Source organism: Dermacentor albipictus, chromosome 4 (genome assembly GCF_038994185.2).
Source record: "Dermacentor albipictus isolate Rhodes 1998 colony chromosome 4, USDA_Dalb.pri_finalv2, whole genome shotgun sequence".
Lineage (NCBI taxonomy): Eukaryota > Metazoa > Arthropoda > Arachnida > Ixodida > Ixodidae > Dermacentor > Dermacentor albipictus.
The window spans coordinates 30,258,309-30,276,805 of NC_091824.1; the positions used below are offsets into that span (position 1 = coordinate 30,258,309).

Sequence of the window (18,497 nt, forward strand, 5' to 3'; positions counted from 1 at the left end):
TGTGGGATTACCCCTCGCCCCACCCCCACTGTAATGACTATTGAATGCACCATGGGTACTCTGGTAAATAAACAAATAAATAAGCAACTAAACGCTAGCGTGTTCGGTGCTAAGCATGTCTGGAAAAAACAGAAAAAGTACAATTTCAATCTGTTAGCAGTGCAGCAGGTGCAACTGGGATAGTGCGGTGAGTGGCATTCAAGCACCCACAATCGCACTGAAGTCTGCATGGTAGTCCATGGGAATCTGCTCACAATGGTTTAGGGTTATGAATTATGATTGAAAAGAAATATTGGGGCAGTGCATACAATTTTGGTTACTTTCATGCTACGCAACGTGTAATCTCCTGTGTAATCTCATGAAATGTGTGCGTTTATCCACCGAGAAGGTCACAACTTTATTGTCTGAAACTTTTATGTAAAAGTGACACTAAAGGCCAATACTGAGTCGACGTGGACTGTTTAAATACCATTTCAGAAACCTCGCAACGCTTGTTTCATGCAAAACTAAGTTTACGAGAAATTTGCATCTGAAGGGTCCGAATACTTTTTTTGAAATTCAAATCTCCCGCAAAATCTGAGTAGTGGTGATGTTGCATACGCCATCACCACCCTTTGCTGCCGTCGGTGAGTAAAAGGGTACCAGTAAGGCAGCGGTACCGAGCCAAGATTTGCCACTGCAACTATTTTTGGTTAAGTGGCGTAGACCCTTCAGGCATCCCACGACATCACATGGAAGTTGAATTCTCTGCTACTTGAAGTTCGTGCGAGTTTCGCGAGCCAGTAAAACCAGCGCAGCACTACGCAATAATGAAACTACTGGAACATGAAAGCGTGGGCGCTGCAGAGCTGAGCAAAAACGAAACCTTTCGACCGCTGAAATCGTTGCCAAGGGAAGTTTCAACGAGTTTTTTTTTTCTGAAAATGAAATAGAACTAGGCAAGTAGCATTTCATTTCGTCTTGTAATACAAAGAAGGATGTTTTTTTGCAAGGAGTAGTCGAGTACTAGCGCCAAATTTAACTGAGGAGTGCGTTCGTCATTGGGCAAGTACTCGAATGTCCCGGGGGAGTCTCTAATCATGTCCTGCATTTACCTCAATTTCTTTATTATTAAGGCTCTGTTCATGACAATATTGACGCCTTCGAGATTCCTGAGCACTAATCTATCACTTTAGCTTGACTTAACATTAGCCTTTAGCGTCCCTTTAATGTATGCATCTTGCGTCCTGTAATCTAAACCTCTCAAATGATGACAGGACACCACTTTGTTGACTGATGTCTAAGTCGGTGAAGAGCTGCCATTGTGATAGGGTTGCCGACCATGAGCCGAGCCATGCTGCTAACAATTGTGCTGCACAAGGCCACGGTGTCTGAGAGGCAACGACATTGACCACTGCACAATTTTGTAATTTTACGAATATCTTCAGTTCAGTCAACTACTCCAAGTCACACCTTCACATCTCTTTTGGCTCACCCATGAAAAAGATCTACAATATCATTCAAGTGGTCCTTACCATGCTCCAACTCAGTGGGATGCGAATACGGAGCCGTGTTGAGATTGGAGCAAGAGAGAGCCTGTCCCAGCTGAGTGTTTAGCCGCCCCAGAGCACTCGGAGGAGCCAAGTATAAGATTGCAGTTTCACTCCCAGTTCGAAGGTTAAAATGTTTCCGAGCATTGAGCTGGAGCATTGCGTTTTGAATGAACCAGATGGATGTGTTCTGAGCGCTTGATTTTGACCAGCCAAATGTAAACTGCACTGCGAGAGGGCTCTAGATTGCTGGAAGGCAACCAGTCGCATGTGCTCTTAAAATGCGCTTTGAAGTTGCACTACAGTGTAAAAAAATGCCCCCTCATCAGGTCCTATAGGAAATTTTGGTTACGCAATGATAGTTGTAAAGTGCCGTCAAGGGAGCGTCCTAGTGGAATACACATTCAAAGTGCTTCACTATTAGAGAAGATAGAAATTAAAATGTTGCGTTACCATTCTGTCAAAAGGCCAGCTTCGCTGACAAGAGCACTCTCTCCCTTTCCCTCGATTAGCGTCCACAGGTCACAGGGCAAGCAACATTCGTTCCCTGCCAACTCCCACACCCCAGCGGAGGGACCAAGTCACGAGACCTGCCTTCATTTTCTTTTCCTGCCATGTGGCGCATTTCCAGCGGTGCTTTTGTGTGTTCTGCACGGGATGATTTACCGTTGTCGTGTGCCTTAACTGATAACATTACAGGTGTTCAACGTGACACTGTCACCAAGCTGGGAAGCAAGGCTTTCTCAAAGGGAGTACAGGGTGCCACTTGAATTTTTTTACTGTTTTCACAATGTGTATCGGAGTGACCAGTCGCAGAAAATATTGTTGGTACGCAATCTACCCACCACACTTGTCCATCTGCAATGCTGAAACAGGGTGAGGGATCGATCAAGCTCAAGTTCGGTTCCCTCAGTCAGTATGGCTTCGTGCAGTAAAAGACTACTACAAAATGAAGACAAGATATTTGCACCCCTTTTATGTGTCAGTTAAACCAAGGGGCCACACCACGACAGGTACAGTAATTTGCTCTTCATATATTTTCATACAGCAAAATATCAATGATGTGCACAGAAAAAAAAGATTGTTCCTGTTTGCAATTAATGTAAAACTGGTACAAGGGGAGGAAAAAAAGAGGAAAAAGCAATGTGAGAAGCACACACAATGACAGGACCGATAAAGACAATGAAATATGAAAAGCGCATGCAAGTATTACTGCTTGGAAATCAGTATTAAAACAGACACGAAATCCATCGTATCTTGTAGTAAGGCACAAAATGACTTCTTGACACCATTTCTGATCCACTATATACATCATACCTTTTCATCGGACAATGCAGAACTGCTCGCAACGCTCGGTGTACAAGTCCACAAGAAAGTGAGAGAGAGAGAAAAAAGTTCAGAATTAAATCATGAAAATGCAAAGGAAAATGATGGTTTGCTTCTCTCCTTTGTTATGACATGAATCTAGCTGTGTGCACGAGCAGACAAGGGCACTGTGAAACAACTTGCAAGGCACTTGTTCCAAGGTCTTTGTAGAACGAAGAATGCATAGCCAACTAACCCGCTAGGAAATATCACAGATGTTCTAAGATCCATTCTGAGCGCATTAGCAGCATTCAGACGACGGCTTAGGGCAGAAGGTTAAAACTGTTGCTGCCGAAAACACTCAAAGGGCACCGAAAGGGCTAATGGTGGAATGTAAAATTTGCCGGTGCTTCGCTGTTGTTGGGCAGTGCAACAACACACAGATGACAACTGACCACCCCAAGCTGCTCATGAGTAACAGTTTATGAGGAAGCCCCAAGCATCAAGCCAAACTGGAAATTTCACCATTGAAGTATGGCAGAATCTTGGTAAATGAAAACTACTTACACAGAATTGCTGGTTAAACGGAGCAACATGCTCTCAATTGGTTGGCTTCATATTTAAACAATTTAAAAACACTTTCCTTAAACGGAACCAAAATGTATACAACTCCCTATAAACGGAACCACAGAATAAGTATCTAAATGAATTGTGTTCCAAGGAGAACCAGAATGTGAAATGTTTTTGCAACGTCTGTCTTCTGAGAAGAAAGTTAAATTTTGCATAAAATTTTGAATGTCATACACCTTGTCATTTTCCTATTTTTTTTTAGCTAGCTGCTAGATTCGCTTCGAATACTCAACATTTCTGACAACAGCATTAAGAGGGCATATGACAAAAGGCTTCACATCTATCTTGATAAACGGACACTTCATGCCCTTTTTGCAGATGGTCAAAAGGCACTCTAGCACAGATCCTTGCAGAGTGCACTGAGCTCAAGAACCCCCCACCATCCCTACCCCCCCCCTCCCCTGCCCCAACCCCCCCCCCCCCCCCCGAGCGATTGGAGACCTTGTTGTCCAGCCCCGACCTACCGACCAAGCTCGCGCTGGCGGCTAAGGGCCAGGAACTGCTGGATACATATGGGACCTGAGGAGAAGGTTCCACCCCATCTGGTGCCAGCGTGCACCAACCTTCACTAAGGGCTCAGTAGAAAAGTTGACTCTCTCTCTCTCTCTCTCTCTCTCTCAGAACACATCTCTTTGGTACCTGGAGGTGCCGTTTAAAAAGTTTCTACTGGATTCAAAGGGGAAACCCAGAAAGTATGTGAACCCTTAAATGGTCTCAGTAATCAACTTTGTCGCATATGATTGAGGAACTTAAGCTCCAGTGGCTGATTAGAGCTAAACTGTTATTTGCACAATTGATTATTTAATGGATGAAGACCTGAAATGCCGAGTCCACAACTGTGCGGCTTCACAAGAATGCATATAGCAATTTTCTATACCGTGCCTGCTACAGCATTAACATCGGGCAGCTAACACATTCTGCATGGCGTTAGACTTCACTGTATCCCATAATTCGAAGTTTTCCTTAAAATGCTTATTGACAGACATAAGTGCATGCACACATTAGTGTAAAATGATGTAATCTGCTCTAAGTACCATCAGCTGCTGTTTACAGAGCTGTGGTACTAGGATGTATTGCGGTTACAGAACTTTAAGAACCTGCCGTTTCATTCAAAACTAATATTTCCCAATTTTTGTGGCATTCTGCATACATTTTAGACTTCATTTGCCAATGAAAGTATTTATTTCATTTCTCTCGCAATTCAGTGAGAAAGTCATAGTCGGACCTGAGTCGAAGCTTCCTCTTACACTGCAGACAGAAAATAAGGCACGGTCTGACTTCTTAACGTATTTGCGTGATGCTTTATATAAGGCTATGTGTGGCAACACTGGACAAATGCAGAGGCTGGTGCATCCCCGGAAGAGACCCACTGATATTCCACTACGTAAAGACTGATGGACAGTGTCAGTTGGAGCCATCTAGGGGTTGACTGTACAAGATGGGCAAAAGCCATCATAACATTTCGTTTAGCTAAAAATACCGATGCGCATCTTGTGCTGCCCGACAACAATGTAGTGTATATAAAATCTTTAACAATGATCAACACAACTAACTGCTAACCACAAGTTTGTCACATCAGATGAAAGGTACTGTCGACTGCCTTGCAGAAGCTGATAAAAACACGAGGCAGAAATGGGAAAAATGAAAAACAACTAAAAATTAGCAATATGGACACAACAGAAATGTGCTGCTCAAATGGTACAAAGCAAGTATGTACTTTTCCTCGCCCTGAAATCAATATTCATATTGTTAATCTGCTCAAGAAAACTCTCGTATGAACAGCGCTCCGAGTCTGCAGCGGTTATTTTCAGCAGAGGATGTTAGCTGTGAAGCACCACTCCACACTTTTCAGTGATTAGATGATAATCACATGTCATTTCAACACTGTAAAACAATGTAGGTTACAGAAGTCTTAACAATTAGGATATGAGCCAAAACCTACAGCACTTGTTTTAGTGCTTGACCTGCTAGGAGCTGCTGACAACTTGTTTACCTCATACTCGTGTTTGCTGTCAGCAATCGCAGAACACAGGCTGTGAAAGTTTGGCCACCGTTCCGAGCCAAATCGTCTTACAGTATTGTCCTCTTAAAGGCCCCTCACCAGGTGTGGCCTCATTGAGCTGACAAGGGCGTAGCATACATTGCACGACAACAATCGTGTCTGCACAGTATTACATTGCTACGTCTGAAATTCTGAAATTTCAATCCAAATGCTGTTTCCCTCTTCACTCGCGGCCGCCACGCTCCAAGCCGGACAGTGACGTAATCGTGCCCCTGCGCCTACATACTTGTGCCTGCAGTGTGATGTCGCTCGTGGCGGCACGTGACTTTGAGAATTATTGAAGACAACATCTATTATCTGTGCAATCTGTTGCTTGAATTGACGAATTGGAGTTTAGAGAAATAATAAAACATGCAAATGGAATGTCTGCGTGCTTTTTGTTTTACTTCGCACAGAAGCGAGAGAGATGTACTTCTGGTTTGTCTGCTTGTTCCCATGGTCGTGCGGTTACATATGCAGGTACTGAAACTATGCTATTTTCTACAGTGTTCCAGTGCTTGATCATCCTCCGCGATCCGCTTGTTCTGCCTCAGTATTCGTGTTGCACTGAATTATGCCGCTAGTCATGTGTCCTTGTGCCCAGCGCACAAAATCGTGCGCTGCGCAAACAAGACAACAGCTCGCATGAGGCGCATTCAGCGGAAACGCGTAGCTCCGGAAAAGCGAGGAGAAAAAAAATGAAGGTGGGGCCTGAAAACGCGATCCTTGAGGTCCGGTATGGGAGAACGCAGGGAAGGAATGCAGCGAAGGGTAGACGGGGCGAGCGGAGAGTGTGTCTTGCCTGGCAGTGGAGCCTGCCTGCTGAAATCATGGTTTCGCGGCACTGAAATATTTCTATCTTGGCTATTAACCCTTTCGCTGTCACGGACGTACGGGTACGTCATCGCGCTTCCCCCCATACATGTCACTGACGTACCGGTACGTTCTCTATCGCGCGTTCAAAATTTCGCGCCTCAGCGCAAAGCTGGCGCTCCTGAATTGGCCACGCTATCTGTTGACTCCTACTACAAGTTCGTATATTCGCCCCGACCTGTCCAAGTCCATGTAGTGAAGAGTACGGTGCGACTGCCACTCCCCACTTTCTCTTTGCTGAGTGGCGCGGTGGCTCCGCGTTCGCTGGATCATGCGTCGCGCGCGTGTGGTTATGGGTTCAAGGGTTGTTCTGCCTTCTCCGCTGGTTTTAAGGTTTTTATTTTTCTTCTGTTGGTGTGTCTGCTACGGCGCGTCAAGTTCAGGCGCACCTGCCGTTGCCTCTCCGAAAAGAGTGACTCAATTGCTGCTTTCGCTCTCTCGCCGCACCCTGGCTTCCGACTTGCAGCAGTAAACATAAAGCCATTCGAACTTTGTTTAGCCTTTTTCCATCTCCCTCTGTCTTGTTCACGCAACGTCCCATTTCTCTTGTGCGGGCGACTGAAAGCGAAACCTCCTCCTCCCTGCGCGCGGTTACTTTCGGATGGCTGAGCGCGCGGGACCTTCGTCTGCTCATTGGAGCGGTGGCTCAATTCCGATTCAGAATACGAGCCGAGCTCGGATTTGGACTTGGACAGAGTCGCATGCGAGGAAGAGGGTTCCGCATCGTCAGATTCGGATGTTGAACGGATTTTATAGTCAGGCTGATGATGATGATGATGTTTACTAACAACAGCTGCAGAACACTGAAATGTGCATATTGCATTGACTATGTTATTTGTATACCAATTATAATCAAAAATAAATTGTTATGTTCATTCCCTGTTATGCTCGTTCCCTAAAACCAACCCGACACTGGGGGTGCGTCACGGCCAGAAAGGTCCGACAGCGAAAGGGTTAAGGAGCAGACGTGAAACATTTTTTTGGCAGGCCGCTCCCTAGAGGACACGTAATAACTTTCAGCATATAACCAAAATTTGATATGGGGCCTGGTGAGGGGCTCTTTAAGCAGAGCACCTAGTCAAAATTGCACAACTAACCACAGCTGATATCTGACATGAAGGCCTGTGCATTGCATTTTTACACACACACAACTTCCTAATGTCACACCAGCCACATTTTTTTAGATATTTCAGAAATATTAGTTTTCATGGCTCATTTCTTAAACTACACGTGGATCATACTGTATGACAGGCATGAGATGCAAAGGCAATAATGGCTGCATGCTGCACCAATCATAAGAGTGCGATAAAACAGTGAAAGCCCCAAGAATATCTAAATACAATCTAACAAGTAACTTTATTCTTGAACTTCACATACGAGTAAACACTGCCACTTGTGTACAAGACTTCATTAGTATTCAAGTGCGCACAGCAACTTAAATTTCGCGTGAGAACCCGCAGGTGAATATTTCAGCAACAGATGTATGTGGTAGGCGTAGCACTGGCTACTTTTCCGCTTCAAAGTTGAAAAAAGAATGTTAAAGCTACTTACGGTCAAATAATGGCCTGTGCAGGTTTCTATGCTCTTGTTGCACTAACCTCCAATATGAAGAGCAGACCTTGTGTAAAGCTAAATCAGTAAATTACTGAAGCTATTGTAAGACTCCATTAAACAACTACACTTTGAACCAGAAATTGGTAGCATACATAATACAAAAATTTTGCTTGTTTTATGTTAAGTGTTTTCGCACTAGTGTGTAGTTGACAACTGGCTCACTTAGGTTCACTTGTTCGCTGCTCTGAGTCATGGCTGTGCAATGCTCAGCTTCCAGTCTTCAAGCAGTGCTTTGCCCCAGAAATAAGCAGGCCTCCTTTTCCTTGAGCACGTGACATTCGGCTAGGCTGAAAGCGAAGGGTAAGCGATATGCTTGCAGTCATCAAGGACAAAAGCTGTCAACAACATTACCAGCAATCTTAAATCTCCAAATCTTTATTAGCTTCCACTACTAGCTGTGACCCTACCCCAGTTTCAATGTTAGCCATTACCAAAAGGAAAAGATGCCGTTAATCTCACGACTTCAAGGAAAGACAAGTGCTATGCACTACACCCCCCCCCCCCTCCTGCCTTAAGGAAGGAATGCTAAAATGCACTCTACTACAATTGTGGTATGGAAACACAATGAATGACTTCCTTTTACAACTTTCACTACCCCGTATGTGAAAAAAAGAAAAAGTCTGAATGAGGAAAAACATGACAAACACTGAAGCACCGTAACGGTAAGGCACAAGTTTGGGCATCTTAATTTCACTAACATGGGCACATCTAGCGCTTTCTTCTTGGAGTAATATTCTATGTCTCACTGGCTGGCACATCACATTACCTGTCAAGTCGGGCTTTCCCTACACTGCCGACAAAGAAACCATCACATAGAGCCCTCATACAATGTGGGCTGATGTTCTCATACTTAATGTTGTACAAAAGTTGCCTTACAACAAAACTGCTACAAACACTTAAAACGCACAAAGAGTGCATCATGTAACTCACACTCCTCTTGCAAAGTGGCCAGAAAACCGACAGACTTGGAGACGCCTTGCTTTCGCCAGTAACCCTCCCCTACAACTTCTGCTACAGGTGTGGGAATGTGCCACAAGATTCAAAAACATCAAATGGGAGAGAATGCATTTAAGTTTTTTCGTACGATTTGGGCTACCAGGCTGGTGTAGATTGTGCGTGCCCATGATCGTGATAATCTTCATGTTGTTAGACTGGATTCTCCTCCCCATGGAATACACAAACGCACCTACAGGACTCACGACAAAACCCAGCACATTTCCAACTGCCTGCTGCTCTGTTCATGCCCAGCTAAGCATGGGCATTGTGCAATGCAGTAACAAAGAATGATACAGAGTGAAGACAAAGAATACATGGTGCGCAAAGCACAGGAGAGGTTAAGTGAGGGTGCAAAGAAGCAAATGTGCTTTGTGGCACCGTAGTGTGTGCTATGAGCTTTCTGTTCAACTTGACATCAATGTTTACCTTCTGCCGGTGGCTTTCTTGTGACTTCATGACCTTATGGGCACTCGCCAAGTTAGTTATGCCAGCAGCCAGAAGCTGCCACTTTCCAGTTCAGAAAAAAAAAAAGAAAGAAATTAATGCCAGGCCCAACCTGTTTCCAAGCATTGCTCCTGTTTTTTATCTGTCTTTTTCTTTTTTCTTGCTTCAAAAACTTGTCATTTACTGAGCCAATAAACAGGCATAATATGTGTTTACGAGTAGAGCGAATGCAGTCTGCAGCACTGACAGCACTGGTCATGCGTATTTATGTGAAAGCAGGAAAAGCCATTCTGTTTAGCTACAAGTGTGCAGTCCCTTGAAAATCTTCGGAACCATGAAATGTGTTTGCAACAATGCGCGACAAGACCATTGACATTATTCTTTTCCAAGTTCCAAGGGGTTTCATTACCAAGGGCATACTTAACTGACTGCTACTGTCTGCAGTAGGAGTTTGCAAAATAGTTAAAAGTTGTAAGGCACTAACATATTGTGGTCCCTTTTGTTATGACAGCACGTGGAAATCAAACAAGCTCAGCCCGCACAACCCATGTGAGTGCCATCCTATTACAATTAGAAAACAATCTGTTTGCTTCTCTGCACCCTCAGTTAATCGAAACGAGAGGGTGGGAAAGATGACAATGAGAAGCTAGGACTTTGCGAGACGCAACACGTGTAGAATGACCTCGTCGACAGTCTGGTTATTGAGCAGAGTCTTGACAGCATTGTCGTTGATGACCACTGTGAAGAGCAGCTTGGAGTTCTCACGCAGCCGGTCCATGTAGTTGTAGTCGTCGGGACTAGCCGGGCTGTGGCCGCAGCGACGGATGACTGCTTCGAGCAGTTCGTCCACGGGCTTGTCCGGGTATCCAAAGCCCTTCAACGTTGGCTCATCAACGAGCAGGCCCAGCAGCTCACAGATGCTCTCGCAAAGAGCCTGTGGAAAAAAATGTAAAACAAGAGCATAACCACTCTCGGTTCCTTGGCAGTTTTGATGACTTGAGATAGTATACGAGGGTTTGCTGGCTAACACTTGCAGGGCCAATCTTGTACACAAAAGCCCAAGATAGCGGCTGGAGTGATAGCGCTGCAGTAGTTAACAGGTAGACTACCACACGCGTAATGCAGCAATGTGGGTTTTGTCGAATAAATGATCTTTTTGTACACTTGTATTCAGACCCATATTCATTCACTGTGGCTTTCCTTCCCGACTGCCCCCGTGAAATGAGCGCCAGCTGAACTCACGTTTAGCTGGTCCGCATATATGCAAACACGTAACACTTTTATAAAATATTTGTAATGCACTGTATAGCATCAAACAGTTTTAATTTTCTTGTAGCCTAGTTACAATTATGAAACCAAACACACTCCAAAAATGCAAATGCTAGAAAGAATTGCTTAGGCTTGGATTGCAGGGCTAAGTGCTAAGCAGTGTGTATGCGTATGGCTGCGTGGTTGCCACTGGGCATGCACATCCTGCTAAACTTGGCAACTTCATTCGAAATCAGTGTTTTGCTGTTGGTTGGTGCAGCTCGATGATTTGGTGGGATTGGCATAGATAGCACTTCCATCCCTGTGCTTTGCACTGCCATCCTGCACTGCACAGTTGTCGACGGATTTTTCCAGACTCCAAAAATTGGGACTTGATGCATATTCGGGACTTCATAAATACACTGTCAGGGTTCCCATAGAGCTAATGCATCTTTGCAACCGATATTTTTTAGAAATTTAGGCCGCAAAGTTTGATTTTTCTGACTAAATTGTTCGTTTTGAGCCATGCTACTTGATCTTGGGAGCTGCTACCTTGATTTCATGGCTGGCGTGGCCAGGCTTGACTTCCGGCGGCCCGCTCTATAGCCTCCTAGATTGGAAGGCACTCGCTCTCAATAGAAAGCACGCGACAGTCCCCGGTATCAGAGGCCATGCCCACTTCCTTTTGGCTGACAAAACGCTTTTTTTCTGGTCAGCACTATTGTCATACTCACTTAAAGGGATACTAAAGGGAAATACTAAGACAAACTAAAATGATATATTAGGGCTCAAGAATCTCCAAGGCGTCAATATTATCGTGAAAAGGACCTTGATAATCGAGAAATCGAGGCAAATGCAGGACATGATTAGAGACACCCCCGGGACATTCAAGCACTTGTTCGATGATGAAAGCACTGCTCAGTTAAATTCTGCCGCTAGTATACCCATTGCAAAATACATCCTCGAATTGCATTATAAGATGAAATAAAATGCTACTTGTCCCGTTCCACTTCATGTTTAGAAAAAAAGAACTCATTGAAATTACCACTGACAACGACGCGGGCGGTTGAAAGGTTTCGTTTTCGCTTGACTCCGCGCTGCCCACACTTTCGCGTTTCACTACTTTGCTGATCACGTAGTGCTGCGCTGGTTTTGCTGGCTCGCGAAACTCGCAAAAACTGCAAGTAGCAGAGAATTCAGCTTCAATGTGATGTCGCGCGATGCCCGAACGGTCCACAGCACTAGACCAATAAGCTGCAGCGGCGAATCCGCCGGTCTGTCTTGGCTCGGTGCCGCCTTCTGTCGGGCGCCGTTTTACTCACCGACGGCAGAAAGGGTCGGTGGTGGCGTATGCAACGTCACCACTCCCCCGGTTGGGTGGCAGGAGATTTGAATTTCAAAGAAGGTATTCCGACCTTTCAGATATAATTTTCTCGTAAGCTTAGTCTTTTCTTGGCACAAAACAAGCATTGCGAGGTTTCTGGAATGGTATTTAAACAGTTTACGCCGACTTAGAATATGACTTTAGTGTCCTTTATTGCGGGATAAATTTTTATCTTTTAATTTCTTTTTACATGTGCTATGTCTATAGAGCAGACGCGCCTCGAAGACACTGCATCTTCGTGTGTGCTTAGCAGCTTTGCACTTGTGTGATTGGCACCACCTTGTGTGTCTTCACGAGAGCCAAGTGGTGTGAAGAAATGTGGCTCGTTTCTTCTATCTTTATGGCGGTCTCCGGCAATAGAGATTGCCAACGCAGTGACGCTCTTGTCAGAATATATACGGAGAAGACATCACTGTTGCACAAATCCAAGCAAGTCTGATCACCTCCATGCGCAGCATGAAGTAGGGCATTATTAAAGATTTTTTAAGCTGCTCTAAGTCTAATCAGTTTTATTTTTTGAGTGAAGGAGTTTTTCAGACTGTTCGATTTTTTGTATTACTTTTCGGTCCACAAGGACCGGAAAATCAGTCACCTACTGTATACTTGAGATAATCTTGTAAAGAGACCACCTTTCCCTCTACAGCTGCCGACCAATAATTTGGACACGAGAGGGAGCACAAAAAAGCTTAAATAATCAAGAGTCTGAAATACCAGATTTGCCTAAATATAAGTGACCAGAAAAAGGCGAGCCATATTTTTGGATTGCCACTTTCAGACATACTTTTAATTTCATGTGACTAGCGTGAAATGTGTTGGCACCAGCAATTTTTGGCAAAGTGGCTCGCATGCTATCTTTCATGTGGCTGGCGCAAAACGCAATGACATGAGTGAACGATGCCAAGCCTGACATAGTTCCAAGCACGCTATGTTGTCACAGTGCTGCTGCCTGTCACGTGAAAATGAAAGTATCTTTGAAAGTGATCATCGACTACAGCCCAAATTTGACAACATGTAACTGCACGCACAGGCACTTGCCTTTGGCATAGACATACCGTGGCAATGATTTTCTAGCAACCTCTTTCACGCTATTTTTTTTTTTACGCTTTTCACACTTCGTCAGTGATCACAGGACGCCCCACACGAATTATCAACAGTGTCAGCCAGCCATGAACGATAGATAATAAGAGTGACATATCACTGATATCACTGAGCAGAAGGCATCACTACAAAACTGAGGCCCATTTCTCAGCCATTGTCACGATGTCGCTACAGACAGATGAAAGTACAGTCTATGCATGCACTGAGTTCTCATTGGGGACTACAAGATTGACTAGGCTTTGCAAGTTTCGGTATCGCAGAGCCGTTGGCGACATGGCCAACAACTGCGCAGGCGACATCTCAAAATGAAAATATAGGTAATTCTGACGACTTGGCGGCCAAATTAGCACACGGTTGTGCAGTCGCAGTCCGAATTATTGCACAACGCGCTGTAAGGCATCAAATTTAGGTCATCCTTAATGCCTGTGAGGCTAGTGGCGGTGCCATGGGCTGGCCGAATGATCAGTCGGCGACTATAGTAATTTCTATGAGGATTTCTAGTGACTTCTATGGCCACTGTCACTTAGCCTTCTGGTGAGTGTGTGACTCTCTGCAAAGTGAATAATCCAGAACAGCGATTGAAATACGGACGAAAAGTGCAATCAAAGCGAGAACACACACTCGTACCTGTTCCGACAGGATCCGGGCCACAGTGCCAGCCTGGGGGCCCAGCTTGATGCCGCTATTCGTGTTGGCCGTGCCTCCCGGAGTGGCGACGGGGGTCGGGGCGAAGCGGTCATCCTCCTCGTCGAGCAGGATGCGGTCGAGCAGGTCATGGTGGCGCTTGTGCATGTGTCGCATGACGCAATCCTTGCGACTGAAGGCGCGGCCGCACTCGTGGCACGACCGGGGCTCTTCCTTGGTGTGGGTCACCATGTGGATCTTGAGAGAGGGCTTGATGGCAAAGCGCTTGTGGCACGTCGGGCACTGGAACGGCTTCTCACCTGTGTGCAGGACTGAGTGACGGTTCAGGTCCTCGCGCCGCGTGAAACCCTTGCCACAGTCCTCGCAGACGTGCGGCTTTTCCTTTAGGTGCAGGTACTTCATGTGCAGGTCTAGCCGAGCCTTGCGGTTGAAAACCTGCGCGTAAAGTAGGAAAATGTGGCCATGAGCATACGCACTGTGTTTTATCGATAGCTCATCTATGTACAGTCACTGTCATACTTAATCCAAACATGTCTGAAGCGCCGCTTTGCCTATTCCGTGGAGGCTGCTGGAAATCCCTGGTTGCACTTATAAATACCCCAACAAGGAATTTTCGGAAAGATTGATTGCGCTTCGTAGACGATCACAAGGAAGCCACAATACTTATTCGTATCTAGGCCGAGAGTTTTTTTTTTTCGACTAATCATATGTCAAACTCTAGGGCAGGCTTAGATTCAAAGATTTTAACAAACGTGCCAGTTTGCAATTGAAAATGATAAATATGGTGCATATCTAGCGCCATCTAGAACAGTCATCTAGCATCATAACCACTACTAGCCGTGCCAGTAGCCAACTGAAGTACATGAGTGATGCCACCATTTTGAGCTGTGTTGTATGGGCGTGCGCCGTGGCATTATCGTAATGGCGCCAAACAGGCGATACCACTATAGCGTTGCTTTCAAACGAAAAGTTGTGCTAGCCGCAGAGGCATCGTGAAACGTTCAAGCCAGGTGGGACTTCACCATTGATGAAAAACACATTCATCATTGGAGGGGGCAACGGGAGACGCTTTTTGCGTAAGCTGCAAACGAGGAGATGACAGTGATAAGGACAATAAGGACCAAGATCGCGCCGCATTTCAACACGTACGAGCACTGTCTGTGCATGCGTGGGTGAGCGGACGCGAGCTTGCGTGCATCTGCAAGCGTACGAGCATGCGAATGAGGCTAGCAGCGATGACGACGTAGAGTGAGCTCGGCTGTCCTCATTGTTTTGTTCAGCTTACATTCGAGGTGAGCTTTTTTTATTTTTTCAGGCTTCGGACATCTGGTGGTTGGCTTAGAATCGGGGCCGGCCTAGATTTGACTAAATATGGTATGTTCTATACCACAGCAATTAAACACATTCTAGCTGTACCGAATGCCTACACCAATTATGGGTCATTTTCCTTTTCATATGATGCAGAAAAGTTGTGCAAGACATTACTGACAGACCAAACAGTGCAACAATAATTTGTCGGTTACATAACTAACCTTCACTCTTTCATGCTTGCATTACTTAATAAATGAAGAAGCAATTGCTTTATAGGGTCGCAAACATTCACTTTTCTTTCGTTCACATACTCAACGTCTTTGTATATAAAACTATCTAGTCTAGGGACCCTTTTTACGACTCCTACACGAGCTATGGGATCCCGCCTTAATACGTACTTGTAACTTGACTGAATTTCCTTTTCCTTGGCGCCTATTCTGCTGCTTTGGTCCTCTACTATACTCTTTATGTAACCTGCCCAACTAGCACACTTATTTCTCTCTGATCCACTGCTTCTCTATAATCCATCTTGTCTTCCCGTAACGTCACAACCACCATTTACATTTCACTGCTGGCTGTTGGGTCTTAATAGGGAGTTTTAGCATGTCTGGTATTCTTGGAAGCACAGGCCGTTCGGGCGAATTGCCAAGTGAGCGGAGGCGCGAAAATGAGCGACCTAGGGAGCCTAGATGCAAGCGCTGTTTTCATGTGGTGACAACACCAAAATTTTGACCGTCATTTACTGCCGAATTTGGTGAGTAGCCATTTTGGTTCCTAACTTCACTAGAAGTTGCGGCACATTTCTGCTCTTTTTTGTCATGCTCTGATGTACTCATGTTGGCATGCAATCTTTTATATTTCATTAATTTAGCTTTATACCTATGCGCACACGAGACCTGCATGCATCTTTAATGTACTAAATGCCTTTTTCTTTTATTTTGAAACATCAAACATATTTTTTTCTATTGCATGTCGTGCGACACGTATAAAGCAACAAGATATACAGCAGGGTGACGTGTTCGTGGCAGTATTATCTCACGCCATGAACATGAGCTGCATTAAGCATTGTCGTTGCCTTTCACTTGTGCGTAACATATAAAGGGTGTTTTTCAAAGTGTTTTTTAATGAACACAGTGCTTACTAGCCTGTTTAACCAAAATGTAGATGTGCCATGTACTGCACTCAGACAAGCTGTATGTCTCTGGCTGCTGAAGCCAAAATGTGGTAAAAAAAAATTAGTTTCACGTCACCAAGGGTTGCGGAGAACGCGGCCTGTTGGCTGGTCCTTCGCCATTTTGTCTCCCACAACTTATAGCTTGTTGGAAAGTTTAACCCGCCAATATAGCTGGCGGTGGCAATTACCTTTAGAAAGGCTGGCACCACCATAAAACAGAGCTTGCATGTAGGCTCCCCAAGGTGACTGGAGTGGTGACTCTACCTGGCAGCTCAGAGATTGGCGAAACACAGAACTCTTATTGCAGTCACCAAGTGTATTCTACTTTGCTGCTGGTGTAAATTTTCATCACCAGTGTAACTGTGGACAAGTTGATTTTTTATATGTTCTACTTCACCAGCAGCGAAGTAGGACGCACTTGGCAACTGCAATAATGCCTCTGTGTTCGTCTGGTTGGGCTCTGTGCCATCAGGTGAAGTCGTCACTCCAACCGCTCATGTTTATGGCTCCACTCAGCCAGCGATCTGGCCAAATTACCTGCATTTGTCAGAATTGGAGAAATGTTAAACATCTCTGCGCTTCTGGAAGCCCCATCTTAAGTTCGGCATTGCTTAGGTTTCTCCAACTAACCAGAGGAAACGGTAATACATTCGAACCCAACTATATCGAACCTGTTTAATCGAATTATTCTATATATCGAGCAATTTCTGAACACATATATATGAGTATATACAGCAAAAATTACGCTTACATTGAACAAAAATAGCAGCGCCTCCCGATATAGTGAACGTCAAGCAGCGGAAAAGTGCCCCCAAAAGTTGGCTTTCCCTCATGGTGGCGGCCAAACCCGGCCGCGCGGCTCCATTCAACTGCTCTCCCTAGAGTGACTGCGCTGCCTCGGGTGAGCCGTCGGCACCCCTCTGCCAAAAATGATCCTGCCTCGCCCGCAGTGCTTGCTAAGACAGCCAGTGGCAACACTGCTCCGGCAGTGTTGCTGTGAAGCGGCAGAATTCACCTTTTGCCGGGAAGCATGAAATCATAAATCGGATTGAATGATGTGGGAAGTCGGACGTCCCTGCAGTGTGCAAGATTCCGGAGAGCACTCTTGGCACGATCTTGAAGCATAAGGGAGAGACTAGGGCTAGAGCGGCTAAACTTTCGACCCGGTGCCCCTGGTGCCCAACACGTACGCACGGCTAGATACACATGGTTTATCTGAAATTGCTTCAGACATGCCGGCTTCCGCGTGCTTGGTGATGACTGTAAATTCTGATGAACGCATATGCGATGTTTCAACGTTGCTGGTGTTGCCAAAGTTTGGAGTGAGCTGTCAGAATTTCCGGAAGCTGTTGACGAATCAACAGTCGACGAGTTTGTGAGTGCAGATGACGAAGTCACGGCCATGGGAGAGCCTGAAAATGAAGACTACATTGCCGACATCGTACCAAGCACAAGTGAAAGTGGGCACAATGAGGAAAGCAATGACCATCCTCTGCCCACGTCCTGTGAAGTGACTGGTGCACTCACACTAGTCCGGTGCTTCTGCGCAAAAGCGGAAGGTGGTTGTGGTCTCAGTTGCTCCGACTCCTTAGACAATGTGAAGAAGTGCATGTGTTGCAGGCAGCTAAATTGCCCAAGCAGAAGAAAATACAGGACTATTCCATGGGAAGCTAAGCTAGTTTCATCAGTAAAGTGATTTTATAAATGGTATCTGCTTTTACGACATGCGATTCTTTAACAGGCTTATATCGAATTATGGTCTATATCGAACTGATAGGCACTTTTAGCGAGTTCGATATAGCCGGGTTTGACTGTACTTGAAACTACCACTTGAAAACTGCTATATCTAAAATTAACACGTACAGAACTTAATGTTCTAAACATACTCTCAAAAGAGCCCACTATATCTGAGTGGAAATTAAATGGCATATTTATGCCATTATTACGCATTATACCGTCTTGTGCGTTGTTTGTGAATGATGATTTACTGAATTAGTACAGTATCTTATGTTTCTTGAGCTAAGCTGACAGACGGTGCTTGGGTGGAGCAACCTCCAGCAAGTCTGTGGTTGCCATATTTTTTACATCAAGCGCTCGTGGTTCAGTCTGAGAAGTCGAACAAGACATTGTACAGCGTCTAAAGTTTTGGTTGCTGTCCTACATTATTTCTGTGGAGTTGATGGCAACACTGGGGGAATTTCAAAT

At 45.1% G+C, this 18,497-nt stretch overlaps 1 protein-coding gene across 2 annotated transcripts in view; it reads right to left on the bottom strand.

The window, feature by feature from the left end:
- Positions 1–6,113: 6,113 nt before the first annotated feature.
- The window catches only part of LOC139046774 (zinc finger protein 595-like), a 101,190-nt gene continuing 88,806 nt past the window's right edge, over positions 6,114–18,497 (bottom strand). For both annotated transcript variants that reach the window (XM_070536869.1, XM_070536870.1), the window contains 2 exons: positions 13,790–14,242; positions 6,114–10,366 (listed from right to left, as the gene is read on the bottom strand). In XM_070536869.1, coding sequence (XP_070392970.1) covers positions 10,079–10,366; positions 13,790–14,242 — 741 coding nt within the window. In that variant the 3' untranslated portion in view covers positions 6,114–10,078. The remainder of the gene's footprint in view (positions 10,367–13,789; positions 14,243–18,497) is intronic.